Source organism: Gobio gobio, assembly GCF_949357685.1.
Source record: "Gobio gobio genome assembly, chromosome: 15".
In the NCBI taxonomy this organism is placed as follows: domain Eukaryota; kingdom Metazoa; phylum Chordata; class Actinopteri; order Cypriniformes; family Gobionidae; genus Gobio; species Gobio gobio.
Window position 1 is genome coordinate 30,131,526 of NC_137108.1, and position 19,523 is coordinate 30,151,048.

The window sequence follows — 19,523 nt, forward strand, 5'->3', positions numbered from 1 at the left end:
TTTCTTGTATTGGATGTAAACAATGCTAAACGTTTGAGTCTGTGGGACTGAACAAACCTGGCAACTCCAGAGCAACGTCCAGTAACACCCGTCTGGGCTGGTGAGCAGGTGCTTGTCTCTTCTTGAAGAGGAACACAGACAGAGGATGTGACAGAAGTGTGGGACAGTGTTTCCGATTTGCACTAACAGCAGATTCGTATTTTATCGGCATGTCCTCTTAACGACGTCCAGTATTGACTGAAGCGATCGGACCGGCGATCACAGACTGTCCTCTGCCTACTTCCACTCGGTGTAACCCTTGCGAGATCATCTCCAAAAAGTAACTTGCTCGCCTGGCCGTCCCTGGAGGCCGCTCATGGGTGACGCTGGACCGGATGGCGTGCTACTACCTTGTGATCAGCTCCACGCACCTAAGCAATGGACACTACCGGAGCATCAAAGGAGTTTTCCGGGGTCCGCTATGCAAAAGCGCCGGAGGCGAATCACCGGTAATACTGCTCAAATCGTCGCTTTTGTTTATTAACGATATCGTCACGATGCGCTATTAGGAACTCATTTAGCATGTTCTGTTCTGTTTCGATTGGTTTTGTGTTTTAATTTCCAGGTGTCTTTGAAAAGTGTTAAAAAGTATTTTTATAAAACAGCAAAATCTGGACATATAGCCTACTTTGTTGACCATATAGCCTAAGTGGGACGAACTCTTGAATGAAATATAAAGATTGCACAGGTGAAGAGAGGATTTGATGATCTATGAAACTCGTGCCATTAACAAGACCTTTTCTTGTAAGCCGCATTAGACAGCAAAATCCTAAAAGCATTTTGTTTTATGTAGCAGGGATGAGGGATTAATGTGTAAAGCAGCCCTTCCTATCTCAAATGTCAGGCTTTTGAGTCTACAAGGCACTGGTGGCTTTATTTGTACTGTGAACGCAGACCCCTGATGCTCTCCTAACAGACTGATGGCAGGTCTTGCTCTTGGCTTTTGACCCCAAGCACTATACTCTGGTGCTAGGTTAACCCATCTGTGGGTGTCCCAACACCATGTTTACAAGCTGCAGCAACTGAACAGGCAATCCATTGATGGTTTAATCCATCGTAAAACCGATCAAACTGTATTTCCTGAGATGTCAGTCATATTTGGAGTTGTACTCTATCCCATACTGCAAGTTAATCCAGATCATACAAAAGTATGTGGAATTCTTTGCAGGGTTTCATAGGCCTTTTCCACAGATGATACTATAGTTGTATAGAGTTCAGTCAGCTTATTGAACGACATTACAATTTGTTTTGTTGTTTCTTGCTTCAAATAGATCCTTCAGCTAATTAGCAGATATAACAGGACATGTTAAGTGCTTGTAAAGCAATCACCTGCCATTTCCCTCTCAGACAGTATTATTCCCGCTCCTTCTCATGCTTAAGTGGGGCTATACTGGTGTATGTGCCTAAACTTTGCGTCCGGTTCAGACTTTTTTTTCCTGTCAAGAAAATTATGTATGACTTTTACGCACCAAATACTGGCATAAATGCGCAATTTGCGACTTGTACCTGATGTGCCTTGAGAAAGGGAAGTGAGTGTGTTTTCCACTTTGGCCCGCCCCACAGGACGGACAGATAGTGCGGGCTGATTGGAAAGAAGCTGGGCTCAGTGGCGATGGTTTTGATGGGTAATTTCAGAGCAGCTGTTGTGAAGGGTGCATTTGGTCCATCTTAAATCAGAGTGCCATGTTCACTCTAACTCAAAGCACGAGAAGGACACACACACACACACACACACAACGTCTCAGACACATGCAGGCTCGCACACAGACTGCAGAATGACATGTTTGAGTTTCTCAGCCGCTCTGACTGACAGCCCCATTGTCTTGCATCATCCAGATTAATAATCGTTTGCATGTTGCATTGATGTGCTCTTAAAAAGTCAGATATGCAATAAATCATTTAAGCTTTGTTAAATGCCTTTAACATGTTCGTTTTGAAGTTCTCTGACGTGGTTCTTTGTGTAAGAAAACTAGGTGCTGTTATGGCCAAAAGAAAGCTGTATCGGAACTGCTCTCATTTAACATAAGATATGCTTTGGTTTAGTAATAGGAAGTGCTGTCTGTTATAGAGGAAGAAAAATTGGTGGTAATGTAAATATTCACCTATATACTTAGAACAGGCATGTCATGCTCCGGTTGTTCTCTGTCCCAGCACTAGAGGGCACTTCACTGGTGCAAAGTTGTCAGATTGTTTGTCTAAGTTTCAGTGACATACATTATAATGATGTCTGCAATAAAGAAAATAAAAATGTAGTTTAAAACAGATGTGCCAGGTTCTTAGAAATGTACTCTGTGTATTTATTGTGGCTTCATGTTCCTGATTTTTTTTTTTTATAATATACACCTGCCATTTTCAAAGAAAAGTTTCTTATAAAAATGTCATGTGGTGTAGCCATCAAGTAGGAAATACAGTACCAAAAACACATTGTTCGTAAATCTCGGATACATGGAGTCACCATTATTGTCCAGAAAATTTTGATATACTTTTTACTTTTAAATAAATCTATAAAAACTTCACTAATTATCCATTTATAAAAATACATTTTAAACATAGGGAGTCTCAACACATGACATTTATACATGAACTAACCTTGCCCTAAGAACAGTTGTATCATCCTGACATTTTTGACTTTATGCCTCAAAAAAATATTTAAATGAATTTAAATCAGAAATAAAAACATGCTCAATCTAAGTGAAGTATTCCCACATAGTCATTGTTTGTATGAATTGCATTTTTTATATAGGCCTATTCCTTGACTGTTTTTTGAATCCAAGCTCTCTCCCCTTTAGACCTGCATACATTGTCATAAATGAGAGATTCTACAGATTCTTTTCTTTAGAACAGCAAAACAGCGGTGTGGTGTAGCCACAGGACGCGAAGGAAGGTTCCGCTGTTTTGCTGTTCTAAAGAGAAGAATCTGTAGAATCTCTCATTTATGACAATGTATGCAGGTCTAAAGGGGAGAGAGCTTGGATTCAAAAAACAAAGACCAAAGACCAAAACTAAACCTCACCGGAACATTCCCCATCATTGAGTCTCCTGTTTAACTCATTGGACTGTAATGTGTCAGTCTCAGTGAGGTGTCCCAGAGTACTTTTTTGGATCAGCTTTCCGCCACAGCAGTCAACACCTGTTTGTATGCCCTGTGGTTCACCCAGTACCATCTAGCTCGTCTTATGGGGCTCCATCTCCACTTTATGTGGAGAGGCTTCAAGCAGATCCTATGATGAACTCACTCAGTATCTGGGTTATTTCCTCTCACTCCGCCCATGACGCGGTGTGGATGTTTGATGTTGAGCTGCAGCTGGGACCCGGTTTGCATTCCAAACTGCTGTCTCCCACCACATTTTTAAAACATGCATACCACTGAAGAAGCATATGTTGATAGCTCTGCCTGCATTAGTGAGACACAATTGCACAATTTATGGGCAGAAGCAGTTTTAATTGGTTCTAAAACATTGCAGCTATTGCGTTAGGTAAGGGGCTTGTAAGTTTCCTTTGCTGCAGATGTGATAAAGTAGCATTTCTTGGATTTGTTTTGCATTAAAAGTGATGCTTATTTTCTATTAATTTATTCAAAATTAACAATTCACCCAAACATTGACTTGAATACACCTCTTCTATGATGAGCATGTTTTTAGGTTTTCATTTTTTTTATTACAATTCATTTAGATTTGAAGCCTAATTAAAAGAATGAATATTTTTGAAGAGGTAAAATCTTCTAATATTTGTTAGCGGTTGATTCAGAAAATCAGAAATATTGCAGAATATTATTACAATTTAATATAACTGTTTTCTATTTTAATATATTTTTAAATGTAATGAATTCCTCTGATGGCAAAGCTGAATCTTCAGCATCATCACTCCAGTCTTCAGTGTCACATGAGGTTCAGTGTCTCATCAATGTTCACTAATGTTGTTCTGCTGAAATATTATTTTTCAGAATTCTAAAAACCTGGCACATGTATATTAAACAAAATTTTTCTTTTAAAATATTTTTTCTTCTTAAACATCATTGACCCATAAGCTGTTTTGACTCAATTGTACCATAGTCTCTTCTATAGATCTACCAGAGCAATAGTACAGTGGATCACAATGACAGGATGTCAGCTGCTGCGGTCATCATTTCATGTTTTACCTGTCTAGTCAGATGACCTTTTAATGACTCATGAGCCTTATGGTCAGGAAATGTCAGGCTGTTTTGAAAACCACCGGCTACCTAATGCCTTAGTTAAAAGAGTCTGTATCTAGTCTGTACAGTTATGGATTATTGAGTTTACTGTTCCTGGTACTTGCATATTAGCTCTCGAATTCCTTTAAACCGCTGCCAGTCAACTTATATAATTCCACTCTGTGCTTTCTAGTTAAGAGCTGCCAAAGAAACTGTTTTCTGCGCTGCCACAACTTGCATTTTGACACTGTACCAAAGAAAAAAATTAATTTACGAAATTAACAGGTGCTCCTACGTTTCTTTTGGCCTCATAGGGCTGTCATGTGGAGAGGCAGTTGTCCAAGTGCACACTACAAACACACTAATGAGCGTATACTGTAGTAGTTTTTTTCTGTTGCTATGTTTTTTGGGGACATCCCATTGACATAATGATTTTTACACTGTACAAACTGTTCTATAACCTAACCCTAAATCTACCCATCAAAGAAAACTGCTTCTGCACTTTTATATTTTCAAAAAAACATCACTTGATTTATAAGCTGTTTTCCTCATTAGTACCAAAAAATGTCCCCACAAAGTGAAAGATTTCTGGTATTGCTATCCATGTCACCGTATTTGTCCCCATAATGAAGGGAATACCTGAACCACACACACACACACACAGGTATGTAGCCTCTATAATGTAAATGCTCTTTACGTCTCAATGCACACACAAAAAATCAGTACTTTCCATTATACACAAGCTTTGATATCTCATTTGACATGGGATTTTGTGGTTCAGTGCTACAGTGTATATATATATATATATATATATATATATATATATATATATATATATATATATATATATATATATATATATATATATATATATATATATATATATATATATATATATATATATATAAATATATGTTACAGCTATTTCTATTATTTTGCTTAATAATATGTTGTGTTTTGAATGTTTAAAGGTTAATTTGATACTTTATTTGTTCTTTTTCTCTCTGTCTGTCATTGTAAATGGTTTACTAATGATTCCGCTGGTTGTGGTAATGAGTGGCTACTGCTGTACTTAGCTCAGCTCTTTTTGAGAAGCTTTAGCGCTGTTGCTGTGCTAATGGAGTGTAGCAGGCGGCGTTTAATATTCAGCTCCAGGCCTGGCGGCAGCCGTCCTCTGAGTTTGCCTGTCTGAAACTCTTTGTGTTGGCGTGTCCTGACGTTAACACGGCCGGGGAACTCTAATCACACAGGAAGGCTAATGAATCACTCGCTCCTTTCGGCTTACGGTGCAGAAAAATACAAACAAACGTGTGCACACGAGCGCACAGACTTCACTAAGCACACAACGATGGGCCCTCTTCACTTAAACACATTTGTGGGTCATTTCTGCAATGCTAATTTGCACGATTTACTGATTAAATGCTTTATGAGAGCCTAATTAATCAAAGAGGTCATCCTACATTAACAGGCACACAGCGGCACATAGCAGCGGTCTCCTGTGCCTCTAGTCTTTTTGCTTTTAATACAAGAAAAAAATCCTGACATAGCGTGGGAGGAAGTAACAATAGACAAGAATCCACATTGTTTTCAAACCGTAGGCAGAATTGGATGTTCATTAATGGCCCTCACTTACTGTAATTATGTAATGAATTAAAAGAAAGGTGAGGTGGAAGATAAAATGAGAGAGAGAGAGAGAGAGAGAGAGAGAGAGAGAGAGAGTGCCTGAGGCTGACGCAGCTCAAAGTATCTCAGCCTTACACTGTTTTAACAAGGTTGGCAAGAGGCAGCGGGAATGACAGAATGGGTCTTGTTGGGTACCGGCATACACGCAGTCTAAATTGCTTGAGGAATTTCTAACATGTTTGAAAGCAATTTGTCCAGGCACTCAAAGGGCATTCTAATCAGAGGAAATGATTGTTAATGGCCTGTAAGTGTTTCTAAATGGGTCTAGAGGAGTGAAAGAGAGGGGAAGAGAGGAATACGTTTACATCTGTCTCTTAGGTGCCTTGTTGCCTCTCCATCCGTGCATGAAAAATCTTTTCCAAGAACAATGGTTAATGATAAGCTTAATACGAGGAATTAATGCAGCGCTGATAAACAAGAATATCATTTCAATTATCAATCCACTGATCCATCTCAGTCCGGCTGTGTCCGAAAACCTGAGACAAATGGCTTGCTGTCAAGGACATAACATGCTCGTTTTCTGGTAGAATTGGAGTCTTATGTGTAAAAAATTCTCAGCTGAACCATATTTTACAATGGGCAGCAAAGGCAGCATAGATGTATGGGGGTCAGTAAGCTTTTTTTAGTTTTGAAAGAAATTATTACTTTTATGTATTGTGAAAAGCGCTATACAAATAAATTTGAATTGAATTGTATTTAGCAAGAATGCATTAAATTGATCAAAAGTGACAGTGAAGAATCATTACCAAGCATTTCTAATTCAAATAAATGCGGAATCCTATTGAAGCTTGTTTCCGCCACATAAAAAATAAAAAGGTAATTGTGACTTTTTATCTCAAAATTGTGACTTTATAACTTGCAATTGTGAGGAAAAAAGTCAGAATTGTGAGATAAAAATTCACAATTATCTTTTAAGTTGTTTTATTCCGCGGCAGAAACAAGCTTCCATGGAATCCTAACACAAATGCAACATAACTGTTTTCAAAATCGATAATAATAAGAAATGCACCAAATCAGCAAAAGAATGATTTCTGAATGATCATGGGACACTAAAGACTGGAGTAATGATGCTTTCCTATCGCATGATATACTTTTTTTTCTTTTATAACGTTTATAAAAGAAGTTTATAACTTGCAATTCTGACTTTATATCTCACAGTTCTGCCCTTATATCACGCAATTCTTACTTTATAACTTGCAATTCTGACTTTATATCTCACAATTCTGACCTTATATCACGCAATTCTGACTTTATATCACCCAATTCTGACTTTAAATCTCACAATTCTGACTTTAGAATTTGCAATTCCGACTTTATATCACTCAATTCTGACTTCAGGTGCAATTACCTTTTTTATTTTTTTATTCTGTGGCAGAAACAAGCTTCCATAGATAACAGGCAGTGTGATTGATCAGCTAAGATGTTGAGGACAATCAGGACATACATTTTTACTATGAGCAAACACAATGGGCAATATATCTATATCTATAAAAAAAATATGTTGTTTTAAATGTTACTGGTGAATTTGGGCATCACAACAAGACAGTATGGCTTTAAGATGGCGCCGCCGTGCTCGGTCGCCGTTCAGGTCGCTCCGCTAAGACTTTGCTTTTATTTATTATTCTACTCTCTTTTACTCTCTATTTTTTCCAACGGATCATCTGCTTTGATCTGTTACGACAGCAAAACACTTCTGGAAATTGGTTACCGCTACACTGACCTGTTTCAGGACACTTTCTCCAATCTTCCATCTGAGATTCGCCGGGACGCCGAGTTGAACAATGGCCACTCGAGTCGACGGCGAAGATTCAAAAAACACAGCGGGAAACGCGCTGGGATCCGCAACAGACTGAGAAAAAGAGCATTCAGTCCTCCTCTCCCGAGCATTTTGCTCGCAAATGTCCAATCCTTGGAGAATAAGATGGACGATCTTAGAGCCAGGATAAGTTTTCAACGGGACATGAGAGACTGCAACATCTATTGTCTGTCCGAAACATGGCTCACGCCAGCGGTCCCGGATACAGCCGTGACGCCGTCCGAGAACTTCTCTGTTTTTCGGATGGACAGAACAGCCGAGACCGGGAAATCTAAAGGCGGTGGAGTGTGTTTCATGATAAACAAGAAATGGTGCGATCCTAGGAACATCTCCATTCTTTCGCGATCCTGCTCGCCTCACTTGGAACATTTAACTCTCATGTGCCGGCCTTTCTACCTACCGAGGGAGTTTTCCTCGGTCATCGCCACTGCCGTTTATATTCCACCACAGGCAGACACGGGGCTGGCTTTATCTGCCCTCCATGATGTGACCAGCGGCTTCATAAACAAACACCCCGACGCTGCTTTCATCGTCGCGGGTGATTTTAACAAAGCTAACCTAAAGAAAGTATTGCCAAACTTTCACCAGCATGTCTCCTGTCCCACACGAGGAGCAAACACACTGGATCATTGCTACTCTCCGTTTAAGAACGCCTACAAAGCTCGTTCACAGCCAGCTTTTGGCAAATCGGACCATGCCGCCATTTTCCTCACACCGGAATATAAACAAAGGCTCGTTCAAGAGCCCCCGGTGAGGAGGGAAGTCAAACGCTGGTCATCCCATTCAGAGATCACGCTACAGGCAGCTCTTGATGACGTCGACTGGGACATGTTCCGCGCGAGTTCTGAAGACGTCAGCGAGTTCACAGAAGTGGCGCTCTGCTTTATCAACACACTGACAGAGCAAGCCACACAAACAATAACTATAACGTCCTTCCCTAATCAGAAACCGTGGGTGGACAGTTCAATCCGCACTGCAGTTAACACGCGCACTATCGCGTACAATGCCGGTCTCCAAACGGGGGATATGAGGGATTACAAAGCTTAATGTTACGCCCTCCGGCGCGCCGTTAAAGCCGCAAAACTCCGCTATAAAGACAGAGTGGAATCTCATTTCCAACTCAACGACTCCCGGCGGATGTGGCAGGGACTGAGGACCATCTGTGCTTTTGGAACTAAATCCTCTGCAGAGGTGAGAGCTGATCCGTTGCTGGTGAACGAGTTAAACTCTTTCTACGCTCGCTTTGATGGTAATCGCGGCAGCGCGACTCCGGCGAGTGACGCGTCAGAGAGAGTCCCTCAGAGCAGCAACGGTCACGTGATCTCTGTCTCGGAGGACGAGGTTCGGAGGGCACTCAAACGTGTGGATGTCAGGAAAGCTGCTGGGCCGGATGGTATTTCAGGTCGTGTTCTGCGGTCCTGTGCTGATCAGCTCGCAGGGCTCTTTACATCCATATTTAACGAGTCCCTTGCTACATCTGTTGTCCCCACCTCCTTCAAACGATCCTCCATCATCCCTGTACCTAAGATCAGTAAACCCTCTTGCCTAAATGACTATCGTCCAGTGGCTCTCACATCTTTAGTCATGAAGGTCTTTGAGAGACTCATTAAAAACAACATTTGCTCCTCCATTCCTGACACTTTGGACCCTCTTCAGTTTGCCTATCGTCCCAATAGATCGACTGAAGATGCCATCTCTCACGTCCTTCACTCCTGCCTCACTCACATCGACAGCAAAAGTGGGAACTATGTCAGGCTGCTATTTATTGACTATAGCTCAGCCTTTAACACCATAGTTCCCATTAAGCTAACACACAAACTCCTGGATCTAGGCCTGAATTCTTCTCTCTGCCTCTGGATTGAAGATTTCCTCACTGGCAGACCCCAGGCGGTGAGAGTAGGCCAGTTCACCTCCACCTCCATCACCCTGAGTGTTGGAGCTCCACAGGGCTGTGTGCTGAGTCCCCTGCTCTACTCTCTCTACACCCATGACTGTTTGTCCACACACAGCTCCACCTCTATCATCAAGTTTGCTGATGATACTGTTGTCCTGGGTCTCATCTCCAACAACAATGAGACGGCATACTTGGACGAAGTGGAGCAACTGACATCATGGTGCCAGGACAACTGTCTCTCTCTGAATGTTAACAAGACCAAAGAACTGATTGTGGACTTCAGGAAGAGACAGCATCAGTCATACTCCCCTCTCATGATCAGCGGGACACCGGTAGAGAGAGTGAGCAGCTTCAAATACCTGGGTGTGAACATCTCCGAGGATCTGACCTGGACTACACACATCCAGACACAGGTGAAAAAAGCCAGGCAAAGACTGTACCACCTGCGCCAGCTGAGGAAATTCAGGGTTTCACCAGCCATCCTGAAAACTTTCTATCGAGGGGCGATAGAAAGTGTCCTGACTCAGTGCATCACAGCGTGGTACGGGAACAGCACCAGTCACGATTCCAAAGCCCTGCAAAGAGTGGTGCGCTTATCCGAGCGCATCTCAGGCTCAGCTCTCCCGTCTCTGCAGGACATCTACACCAAACGCTGCAGAGGTAGAGCTACTAAAATCATCAGAGACATTAATCACCCTGCAAACTCTCACTTCACCCTGCTGCCATCTGGTAAGCGCTTCCGTAGCCTGATGGCAAAGACTGAAAGACTCAGGAGGAGTTTCTTCCCCCAGGCCATCAGACTCCTGAACTCAGTCACGTGACTTCACTTCACCCCGCACACGCATAAACATCCAGTTTAAACATTAACATCCACATACTGCCATTGCACTGCACTTTACTTTCCTATTGTTACTGCGTAACAACCTGTAATAAACCTTGCACATTATACTTCTTTATATATACATATATATATATTTATGTTAACCACTTATTTCTAAGTCTACAGTTTCTCACTTATCATATCCACTTATTTTTTTTTTTTTTTTTTTTTATATATTTTGTATTTTTATTTTTATATATATATATATATATATATATATATATATATATATATATATATATATATTTTTTTTTTTTTTTTTTTTTTTTTTTTTTATATTTTTATATTTTAATTTTTATATTTTTATTTTTATCTTATTTCCTATTTTTATCTTTTACTTGATTTATTTATAATTCTACTTATGTTAATACTTTTTATTCTAATTTTATTCTATTTCTATTTTAATTTCTTGTAACTGTTATTTGCACTGTCCATGGAGCGGACCTGTTTACATTTCACTGCCAGTTGTATATTGTGTATATAACTGTTTATGTGACAAATAAAACTCTTGAATCTTGAATCTTGAATCTATGAAAAATAAATATTAATAATAATATTTATTTTGAGATTTACTCAAGATTACATGTAACAGTTATGATTATTATTAATATTTTTAAAGATTAACTTTAAGTGAGCATTGTAGAAATGAGCATGCATAATTAAATATCAATATTAACTGATTCCAATACATTTGACCCATTGAGGCATGGACTCCACTAGACCTCTGAAGGTGTGCTGTGGTATCTGGCACCAAGATGAGATGTTAGCAGCAGATCTTCTAAATCCTGTAAGTTGCAAGATGGGGCCTCCATGGATCGGAGTTGTTTGTTCAGCACATCCCACAGATGCTCAATTGGATTGAGATCTGGAGAATTTGGAGGCCAAGTCAACACCCCAAACTCGTTGTTGTGCTCCTCAAACCATTCCTTTGTGTCAGGACACATTATCCTGCTTAAAGAGGCCACAGCCACCAGGGGATATGGTTTCCATAAAAGGGTGCAAATGGTCGGCAACAATGCTTAGGTAGGTGGTACATATCAAAGTAACATCAACATGGATGGCAGGACCCAAGATTTCCCAGCAAAACATTGCCCAAAGCATCACACTGCCTCCGCTGGATTGCCTTCTTCCCATAGTGCATCCTGGTGCCATGTGTTCCCCAGGTAAACGATGCACACGCACCCGGCCATCCACGTAATGTAAAAGAAAACGTGATACAACAGACCAGACCACCTATTTCCATTGCTTCGTTGTCCAGTTGCCGCTTTTGGTGGTGGACAGGGGTCAGCATGGGCACCCTGACTGGTCAGCGGCTCTGCAGCCCCATACGCAAAACAAACTGCAATGCACTGTGTATTCTGACACCTTTCTATCAGAACCAGAATTAACTTAGCTTTTTCTGTTTGATCGGACCACATACATAGGCCAGCCTTCACTCCCCACTTGCATCAATGAGCCTTGGCTGCCCATGACCCTGTCTCTGGTTCATCAGTGTTCCTTCCTTGAAACACTTTTGATAGATACTGACCACTGCAGACCGGTAACACCCGATAAGAGCTGCAGTTTTGTAGATGCTCTGACCCAGTCATCTAGCCATCACAATTTGGCCTTGATCAGACTTGCTCAAATCCTTACGCTTGCCCATTTTTCCTGCTTCTAACCAGCAACTTTGAGGACAAAATGTTCAGTTGCTACCTAATATCCCACCTACTATCCCACCCGCTGTGATGAAAATATAATCGTTCACTTCACCCCTCAGTGGTCATTATGTTATGCCTGATCAGTATATATATATAAAACATTTTAAGGGTTTCTCATCATGGAATCATTTGATGGATTTTTTATTAATTTGGTTTTAACTCATTTTTTTAATTAAATGTTATGTATTAAACAGCTTACAAGCATACATTATCTCTAGAAAAAAATGAAATAAATGATTACATAATACATAATGATTACACAGACATTTCTCATTCATTGTATGGAACCTTTTTTGGCATAAAGAGGTCTTTTAAAATTAAGAAAACTAGGGTTCAATAAACAAACCTAAATTGGACCTTTTTCTAAGAGTGGTAATGTATATGGCACTAATACATGTGTATTGTGTATCCCTAGTATGCTTATCTCACCATACTCTTTTTCTTTCAAAGCTATGCATCTATTCTTGATTTGCGTGTCAAGATGAATTACTGTACTGTGAATCACAGTTATCTGTGCATGTTGTTGTTGTTGTGACTGTATGCATGAAGTTGTTGTGGAGCTCTAATTTTGAGTACAAAGCTGAGGAGAAGCCGTCCGTTGAGAGCACTAATTAAAGCCTGGAGATGTTTCAGGCAGCGTGTACTGACATTTAGCCACACAGTAACCTGCAATAAACAAACCTAAAGAGAGAGGTTTTCATACGAGTTCTGCTACCTGTCACTGTCAATACAGCTGCCGATGTACTCGATGAACTAGAAGATTTCTCCAGAGAGTCTCTCTCTCTCTCTCTCTCTCTCTCTCTCTCTCTCTCTCTCTGTGTGTATGTGTGTGTACTTTAGTGGGCGATGAAGAAAGAAAAGTGAGAAGCTGAAGAATACAGTGATGGTACAACAAGCAAGCTAATTTTAATTCAGCTGATAAGGCTGTAACGGGGTAAATTTAATACAGCGGAAACAAAAAAAATATCCTTCTGACACTTTGAGAGAGCAGGGAGGCTCATTCTCTGTGTTTTCACCATCCAAAACCGTAGTATGAGAGCTATGCTGCTTAATAACAGAATTATTCATGCTTTTCCTTTCCTCTTCCTTCTTGCAGACACCAAAATAAACTACACTTCAATTTATTGGGCCAATCCCAAACATTCCCTGCTCCAGCAGAATCGCTTTGTCTCCCTGGACACTATTTCACAGCAGCTGTTTTTATGACCTCTCTTACGCATACGTTTTTGAGGAAACCCTTTTTCCTCAGAAGATATTTCAGTGGTTATTAGTATACATGTAGGGAACAGTAATTGCATTGTCACAGCAAGCACCACAAAAGCATACAGTCTCACTAATCATCAGTTTAACTACTGCATCAATCACTGTTTCTCTGCTCTGTTATCCATTAAGCATCCTGACTAACTGTGCTTGGTAATTCATAGGCGGAAGTCTGGGTACAAAATTAATTTTAATTCTAAAATTGGCTTTCACAAGTAAATAAAATGGAATTACTTGCCAGTTGGCTGGTAACCAGTTAAATATTGTCATTACAATAATGCAAAACATAAAAAATCTTACCGAGCCCAAATGTTTGAACCAGTGTGTAATATATATATGTCTCTGTGTGTGTGTGTGTGTGTGTGTGTGTGTGTGTGTGTGTGTGTGTGTGTGTGTGTGTGTGTGTGTGTGTGTGTGTGTGTGTATCTATATATGTTTTTTGTAGTTAAATATTGTCCAAACAATTAACAAAATAAAATCAACTAACAAAAGATTGAAAGAAAACTGTGACAGGAAAAGAGTAAGCAAACTCTCCTGGTGTCATGCAGCTAAATGAGAGTCTATTAATCTAATCAAAACACACTCAAACACTCTCTTAGGAAATCTCCCGTTTGTGTTAATTGCATAAGTGAACAGGTTTGCCCTCAAATGAACTGCAGTGACACAAGTTTCAGCAGTAGCTTCAACGTGTGTAGCCTGTTTGCTGATTATAAACTATGATTAGAAGTGCCGCTCATTACCCACTTCACACTGTGTTATTAAGCTCCTTCATTCATCATAACTTCGATTTATGATCTCCTGTAGAGATTGAATGCACAATTGCAGGTTTTATAAAGCTGGTCTGTTTGCTACTCTACACGCTTAGCACTCTGATTCCATTCCTTTCTCATACAGGACTGAAGGAATACTGATGAAAAGCTTATTGTTTTTGTGTGTGTGGGTGGGTGGCATGTCCGTAATCACAATCCTGACTGATCAGCATGATGAAGAAAGAATTCTATTAAAATACAGAAAGGTAAACACAGATAATTAATTTCTTTGGCCTCTTATTAACCCCTCTCTAATCCACCCCGCCCCCCTCTTCCTAAACACACTGGACTTACAACTGGCTCTGCTGTAGCTTTCACTAACATCTGTAATTATGGCTTGTGATAGTAAACAGGTGTAGTGACGTCTCTACATGGGGCGTGAACATTTTCTTAGCTTTTTTTAATTACTACTTTTGCTGTTTGATTATATTTATCAAGTGAACTGTACGAAAGATAATAGAAGCATATGATCTATAAACTGTAAATAAAAGTAAAAGTAAAGACGATATTGTTTTATGTTTTTAATATGTGTTTAGGGATATCGATTTGTATAGGCAATTCATTGTAATTATTTAAAATACAATAAATAATTGAATGTTAATACCACTTAAAGCATGGAGCATATATTGTACAAACTGTATTTTACAGCTTTCAAAATGAATTCATTTAAAGGTGCAGTATGTAATATTTACAGCTAGTGGTTGAAATGGGTACTACAGTCCAAATGTAAAATATTGGAGAGAGTTGTTTCCATCGTCCCCTTCTGCTCAGACTCTACGCTGACGCAACTGACAATGGAAGGCGAGGAGACTTGCATACTGTAAGTTGATGAGTTGATTTATCCACGTTTTAAAATGCTCCCATTCATAGAGATTTTTAGATGGATGCAGAGGCGTTTTAGGTCGGGTAGAATCTGCGATCTGTTTGCTGGCTTCCATGTCTGCAATGTGCTGTGTTTTCCTAGCCTGACAAGCCAGACCCACATCAACATTGTTTTGGTTGTGCTTCGGCTCGGCGTGACTGTGTAACATTTGTTAAAATCATTTGCAGGTTTTTAACAAGTGCATGATCATATGAAAGGAAAGTTTAATGACATTTGTAAGCATATCAGTTTACACTAAAAAATTATCTGTTAATCATTATGAAATGTTTAATTAGTTCATTAAAGGGTTAGTTCACCCAAAAATGTAAATAATGTAATTTATTACTCACCCTCATGCCGTTCCACACCTGTAAGACCTCTGTTCATCTTCAGAACACAAATTAAGATATTAATCCGAAGGCTCAGTGAGGCCTCCATAGGGAGCAATGACATTTCCTCTCTTAAGATCCATTAATGTACTAAAAACATATTTAAATCAGTTCATGCGAGTACAGTGGTTCAATATTAATATTATAAAGTGATGAGAATATTTACTAATATACTGTAAACTAAATAATGACTTATATAGTGATGGCCGAATTCAAAACACTGCTTCATGAAGCTTCGGAGCGTTATGAATCAGCGTGTTGAATCATGATTCGGATCGCGTGTCAAACTGCTGCAATCACGTTGGCGCTCCAAACTGCTGATTCGATACGCTGATTCATAACGCTCTGAAGCTTCATGAAGCAGTGTTTTGAAATCGGCCATCACTATATAAGTAGTTATTTATTTTTTTGGCCACACCAAAAATATTCTTGTCGCTTTATAATATTAATATTGAACCACTGTACTCACATGAACTGATTTAAATGTTTTTAGTACATTAATGGATATAATTTTTCTCACACAATATATTAGTGTTTTTTCTCAAAGCTTTTTAAACATACCTGCCTTTATATATTTTAGAAAGGGGCTTCCTTGCAAGGGAAGTCTTGGCATCAAAAAGATTTTCTGATCAGTGTTTCTGATTTAATTTGTATAATACATTAGCAGTTTGCAGGGATAAGAGAATGACTCGTAGTTTTTATCCATGCTGACTTGGAGGCATCCACTAGACCACAATGCACTGCTTCGGGCATAGTCAAACTAATGGGGTCATGGTTACAGTGACAGCAGGATCCTGGAGGGTGTGATATTCTCTCTTTGCATGTCTGTGTGTTTTATATATTCAGTTCCGTCCTCATTTCTAAGTCAGTTTAATTATTTATTTATATTCATCTATATTTTTGGACTGAGGTCAGTTGACAAGGGCAAACAGAAAGTGGCAGCGTCTGACCATGAGCATAAACAGTGTTGTGTTTAGGATGCGCACACCTGGAAACCCTTCTCTGAATGGAAACAGGAAGCAAACAGGAAACAGTGTATGTTTTGTTTTGACATGTGCATGCATTTGTGTCTGTTGTCACATTACATGTTGGGAGTAAGAAGGTCGGAAGAGTTGCTGTCTTCTGCACTCCACAGAAGTGTTCAGGGTCCAGAGGATGTTTGTATCTGAATGGCATTTGGGCATTGGGGCAATTGATTTTCTCTTGTTTACAGCCTTGAAAGGATTTTGGTGACATCCTGTTTGTGCAAGCGTCTTATACTTAAGTGTGAAAGTGAAAAGGGAGGTGTATGTGTTTGTTTGTGTGTGTGTGTGAGGATTCTTTGATCTGAACAGCATGAATAACCGAAATAATGAGGCAAAAAATTTTTATGTGGCCAGAAGCCAACTCTTGACAATCCGCCAGACTCGCTGCTTTGATAATATCTGTGTACAATATATTTCACCATACCGCTTCCATTTAACTCTTTCCACATCAACAGGTACAGTATAGACCGACGCAAATAATCATATTTATTGGGAAATTGATATTTACAGTATATGTTTTTATAAATGTAGCCCTATCATTATTAAAATCTAATTTCTCTTCACTAAAACAATATACTTTATTATATTATTTTCATGTTTATTATGTAATTTGCGTTACGTATGAGACACAATATAAAATACATGCAAAAAAAAAATTCAATAGCAGCAGTGGGTATTCAACCTGAAAGAGCATAAAACAGCATTTTTGGTGAAGCTACCCATAATGCATCAGTGTCTTAGCATTTCAGTCATCTGATAAGTCTCTGTTCGGTTCTCAAATGCACCACTTTCTCATTTAGATAAATAACCTGGCAAGAGAGAACTCTTTAAAAAAATATTTATTTTAGTGCTGTCAAAATTAACACGTTAACATTTTTTAACAAAGCATCCGTTTTCCCCATCATCCTTTGGCTAGCTTTACATTATATGATAAAGCTCTTATTCATGCAAATGCTTTGTGGTACTGGTGCGTGTCTGTGAATCTCCTGTCTGTGACACGCACACCCACACACACTTGTGCGCACAGAAAGCCGCTTCAGACAGCGCTTGAATAGACAAAAACACCCCAAATTATGGCCAAATGCCAGTTTTGTCGAGTATCCTCGTAAGCACAGTCTTAAATGAGTTAAATTAAGTCTTAAATTAATGTAAAGAGTTGTGAGAAAATGGCATGCATGTCAGATGCGCGTCATGTGCAGCAACGGCCGCAGCCTAATAAAACTGCTGCAGTCATATCTGTCATTAATGATAATCAAAGAACAAAAGAAAAAGAGAAAATCACTCACTGCTCTTGACTGGGGTTGGGTACCAAACTCTGTACTTTTAAGGGCACCGACCGAATTACGTCGGTACTACTGATACCGATTCGAATCAATCGGAACCAAATTTCCCTACCTGAGAACGCATCTGGTGATATAGACTGTGAATATTAAATAGCAAAAAGACTATTTAAATACAAATCCTGCGTGTCTGTGTAAATGAATGGCGCTGACCCGCAGTTTATTTACCTCACACACACACAGAATTGCATGTGTCGGTCGCGTGTTTCCATCTACGAGGACATGAACGCATGTCCATCATCTCCAGATCTGGCGCCCTGAGAGTCACTTAATGAGCATTTTACCATTTCATTTGAGAAAAACTACTGTCATGTCATAAACACACAGAAACGCAAAGGTAATCATGGCAACCTGTCACAATAAAAGTTTGGTTTAACTTGACAAATATTACTGACTGTTGTACAGTAGTATTTAGATAGGCTACGTCTCAGTGTAATAATAATACTAACACTAATGTAATAATAATACAATATCAAAACTTTATTTTTAAAGTAATATATCAATATTTTCAAAAAACAGTATAAAGCTGTTGTGCAGCTTTGTTTGTCAAAAAAGTTTAATTAAATTAAGATAAATTAATTTATCTTTATTCTAGTCTTTATTTTAGTCTTTATTTCATTACCAGAAAATACACAACACAGAATTTGTGGAAAATCTTTTTATAGAAATTGAATTAAAAAGAAAAAATAATAATATGGTTGTTTTTATGAATTCAATTAATTAAGTAGCTAGTACTATTTACTGGTAAATATTACAGTGAACAAACATCACAGACAATGGCAGACCAAGGCAGCTCTGGCATTATGTCATTAACACTTCTATAATTGACTTACAGTTTCTTTACAGTTATTGATGTATCCCTAAAGTACCGAAAAAAGGTACCGTTGGGTACCAGTACCGAATTTTAGGTGATAAAATGTGAACGGTACCCAACCCAACCCTACTCTTAACTGAATAACGTTTGTAGCTTTAAGAAGGATGAATCTATATTTAATTTATAATTTATGCAGTGAAGTCTGTGAAGTGTTTGATAACTCAATTTCCCTTTCATTCAGTCACTACGACTACGATGTCTAACGAATGGGGGTTTCGCTTAGAAGCCTATCATCTTCGAGCTTAGAGAAAACGCCCAATGGCGTGCCAATGCCATGGGGCATGCGGAATTTGCATACGTAACTCCGCCTCACCGCGTGAGTATATAAGGAAGTACGTGGCAATATCGCATTATGTTTCTGCTTTCGGAGCCAAGAGGACCTACCTCTTCACTCCTACAGCCTTCTGAGACTCTGTCAGCCTCTTCGAGACGAGCGTCTTTCCAGTCGGTGTTGGTGTAACGGCGCGTTCCAGTGATCGCATACTTCCTGCCTGCTGATCTGCGCAGTGGTCCGTTTGACAGCTGTTGTGTGTTTCCCTGGGCACTTCGGCATCGACTGCGAGGCTTTCCTCTCACAAAAAGAGCTCGCCCGTGCACTTCCGGGTGCGATCGATTTCCGCTGCTGTCTATGGGCGCATTCACTGCTCGAGCGTGTTTGGGCTTCAGCACGTTCGGGCAGTGTTTGCGGATGTGTCACGTTTCCATTGCGGGAACGTGACCATCGCGATGTCGCGGTCGAGACTCAATGATCTCCGTGAGGAGAGAGAGTCCCCTCTGCCAC

The 19,523-nt window shown here is 39.6% G+C and overlaps 1 protein-coding gene across 1 annotated transcript in view; it reads left to right on the forward strand.

Moving 5' to 3' along the window:
* Positions 1 to 374: 374 nt before the first annotated feature.
* The window catches only part of znf804b (zinc finger protein 804B), a gene marked incomplete at its 5' end in the record, with an annotated part of 148,300 nt that continues 129,151 nt past the window's right edge, over positions 375 to 19,523 (forward strand). The window contains one exon of the mRNA XM_079838003.1: positions 375 to 488. Coding sequence (XP_079694129.1) covers positions 375 to 488 — 114 coding nt within the window. The remainder of the gene's footprint in view (positions 489 to 19,523) is intronic.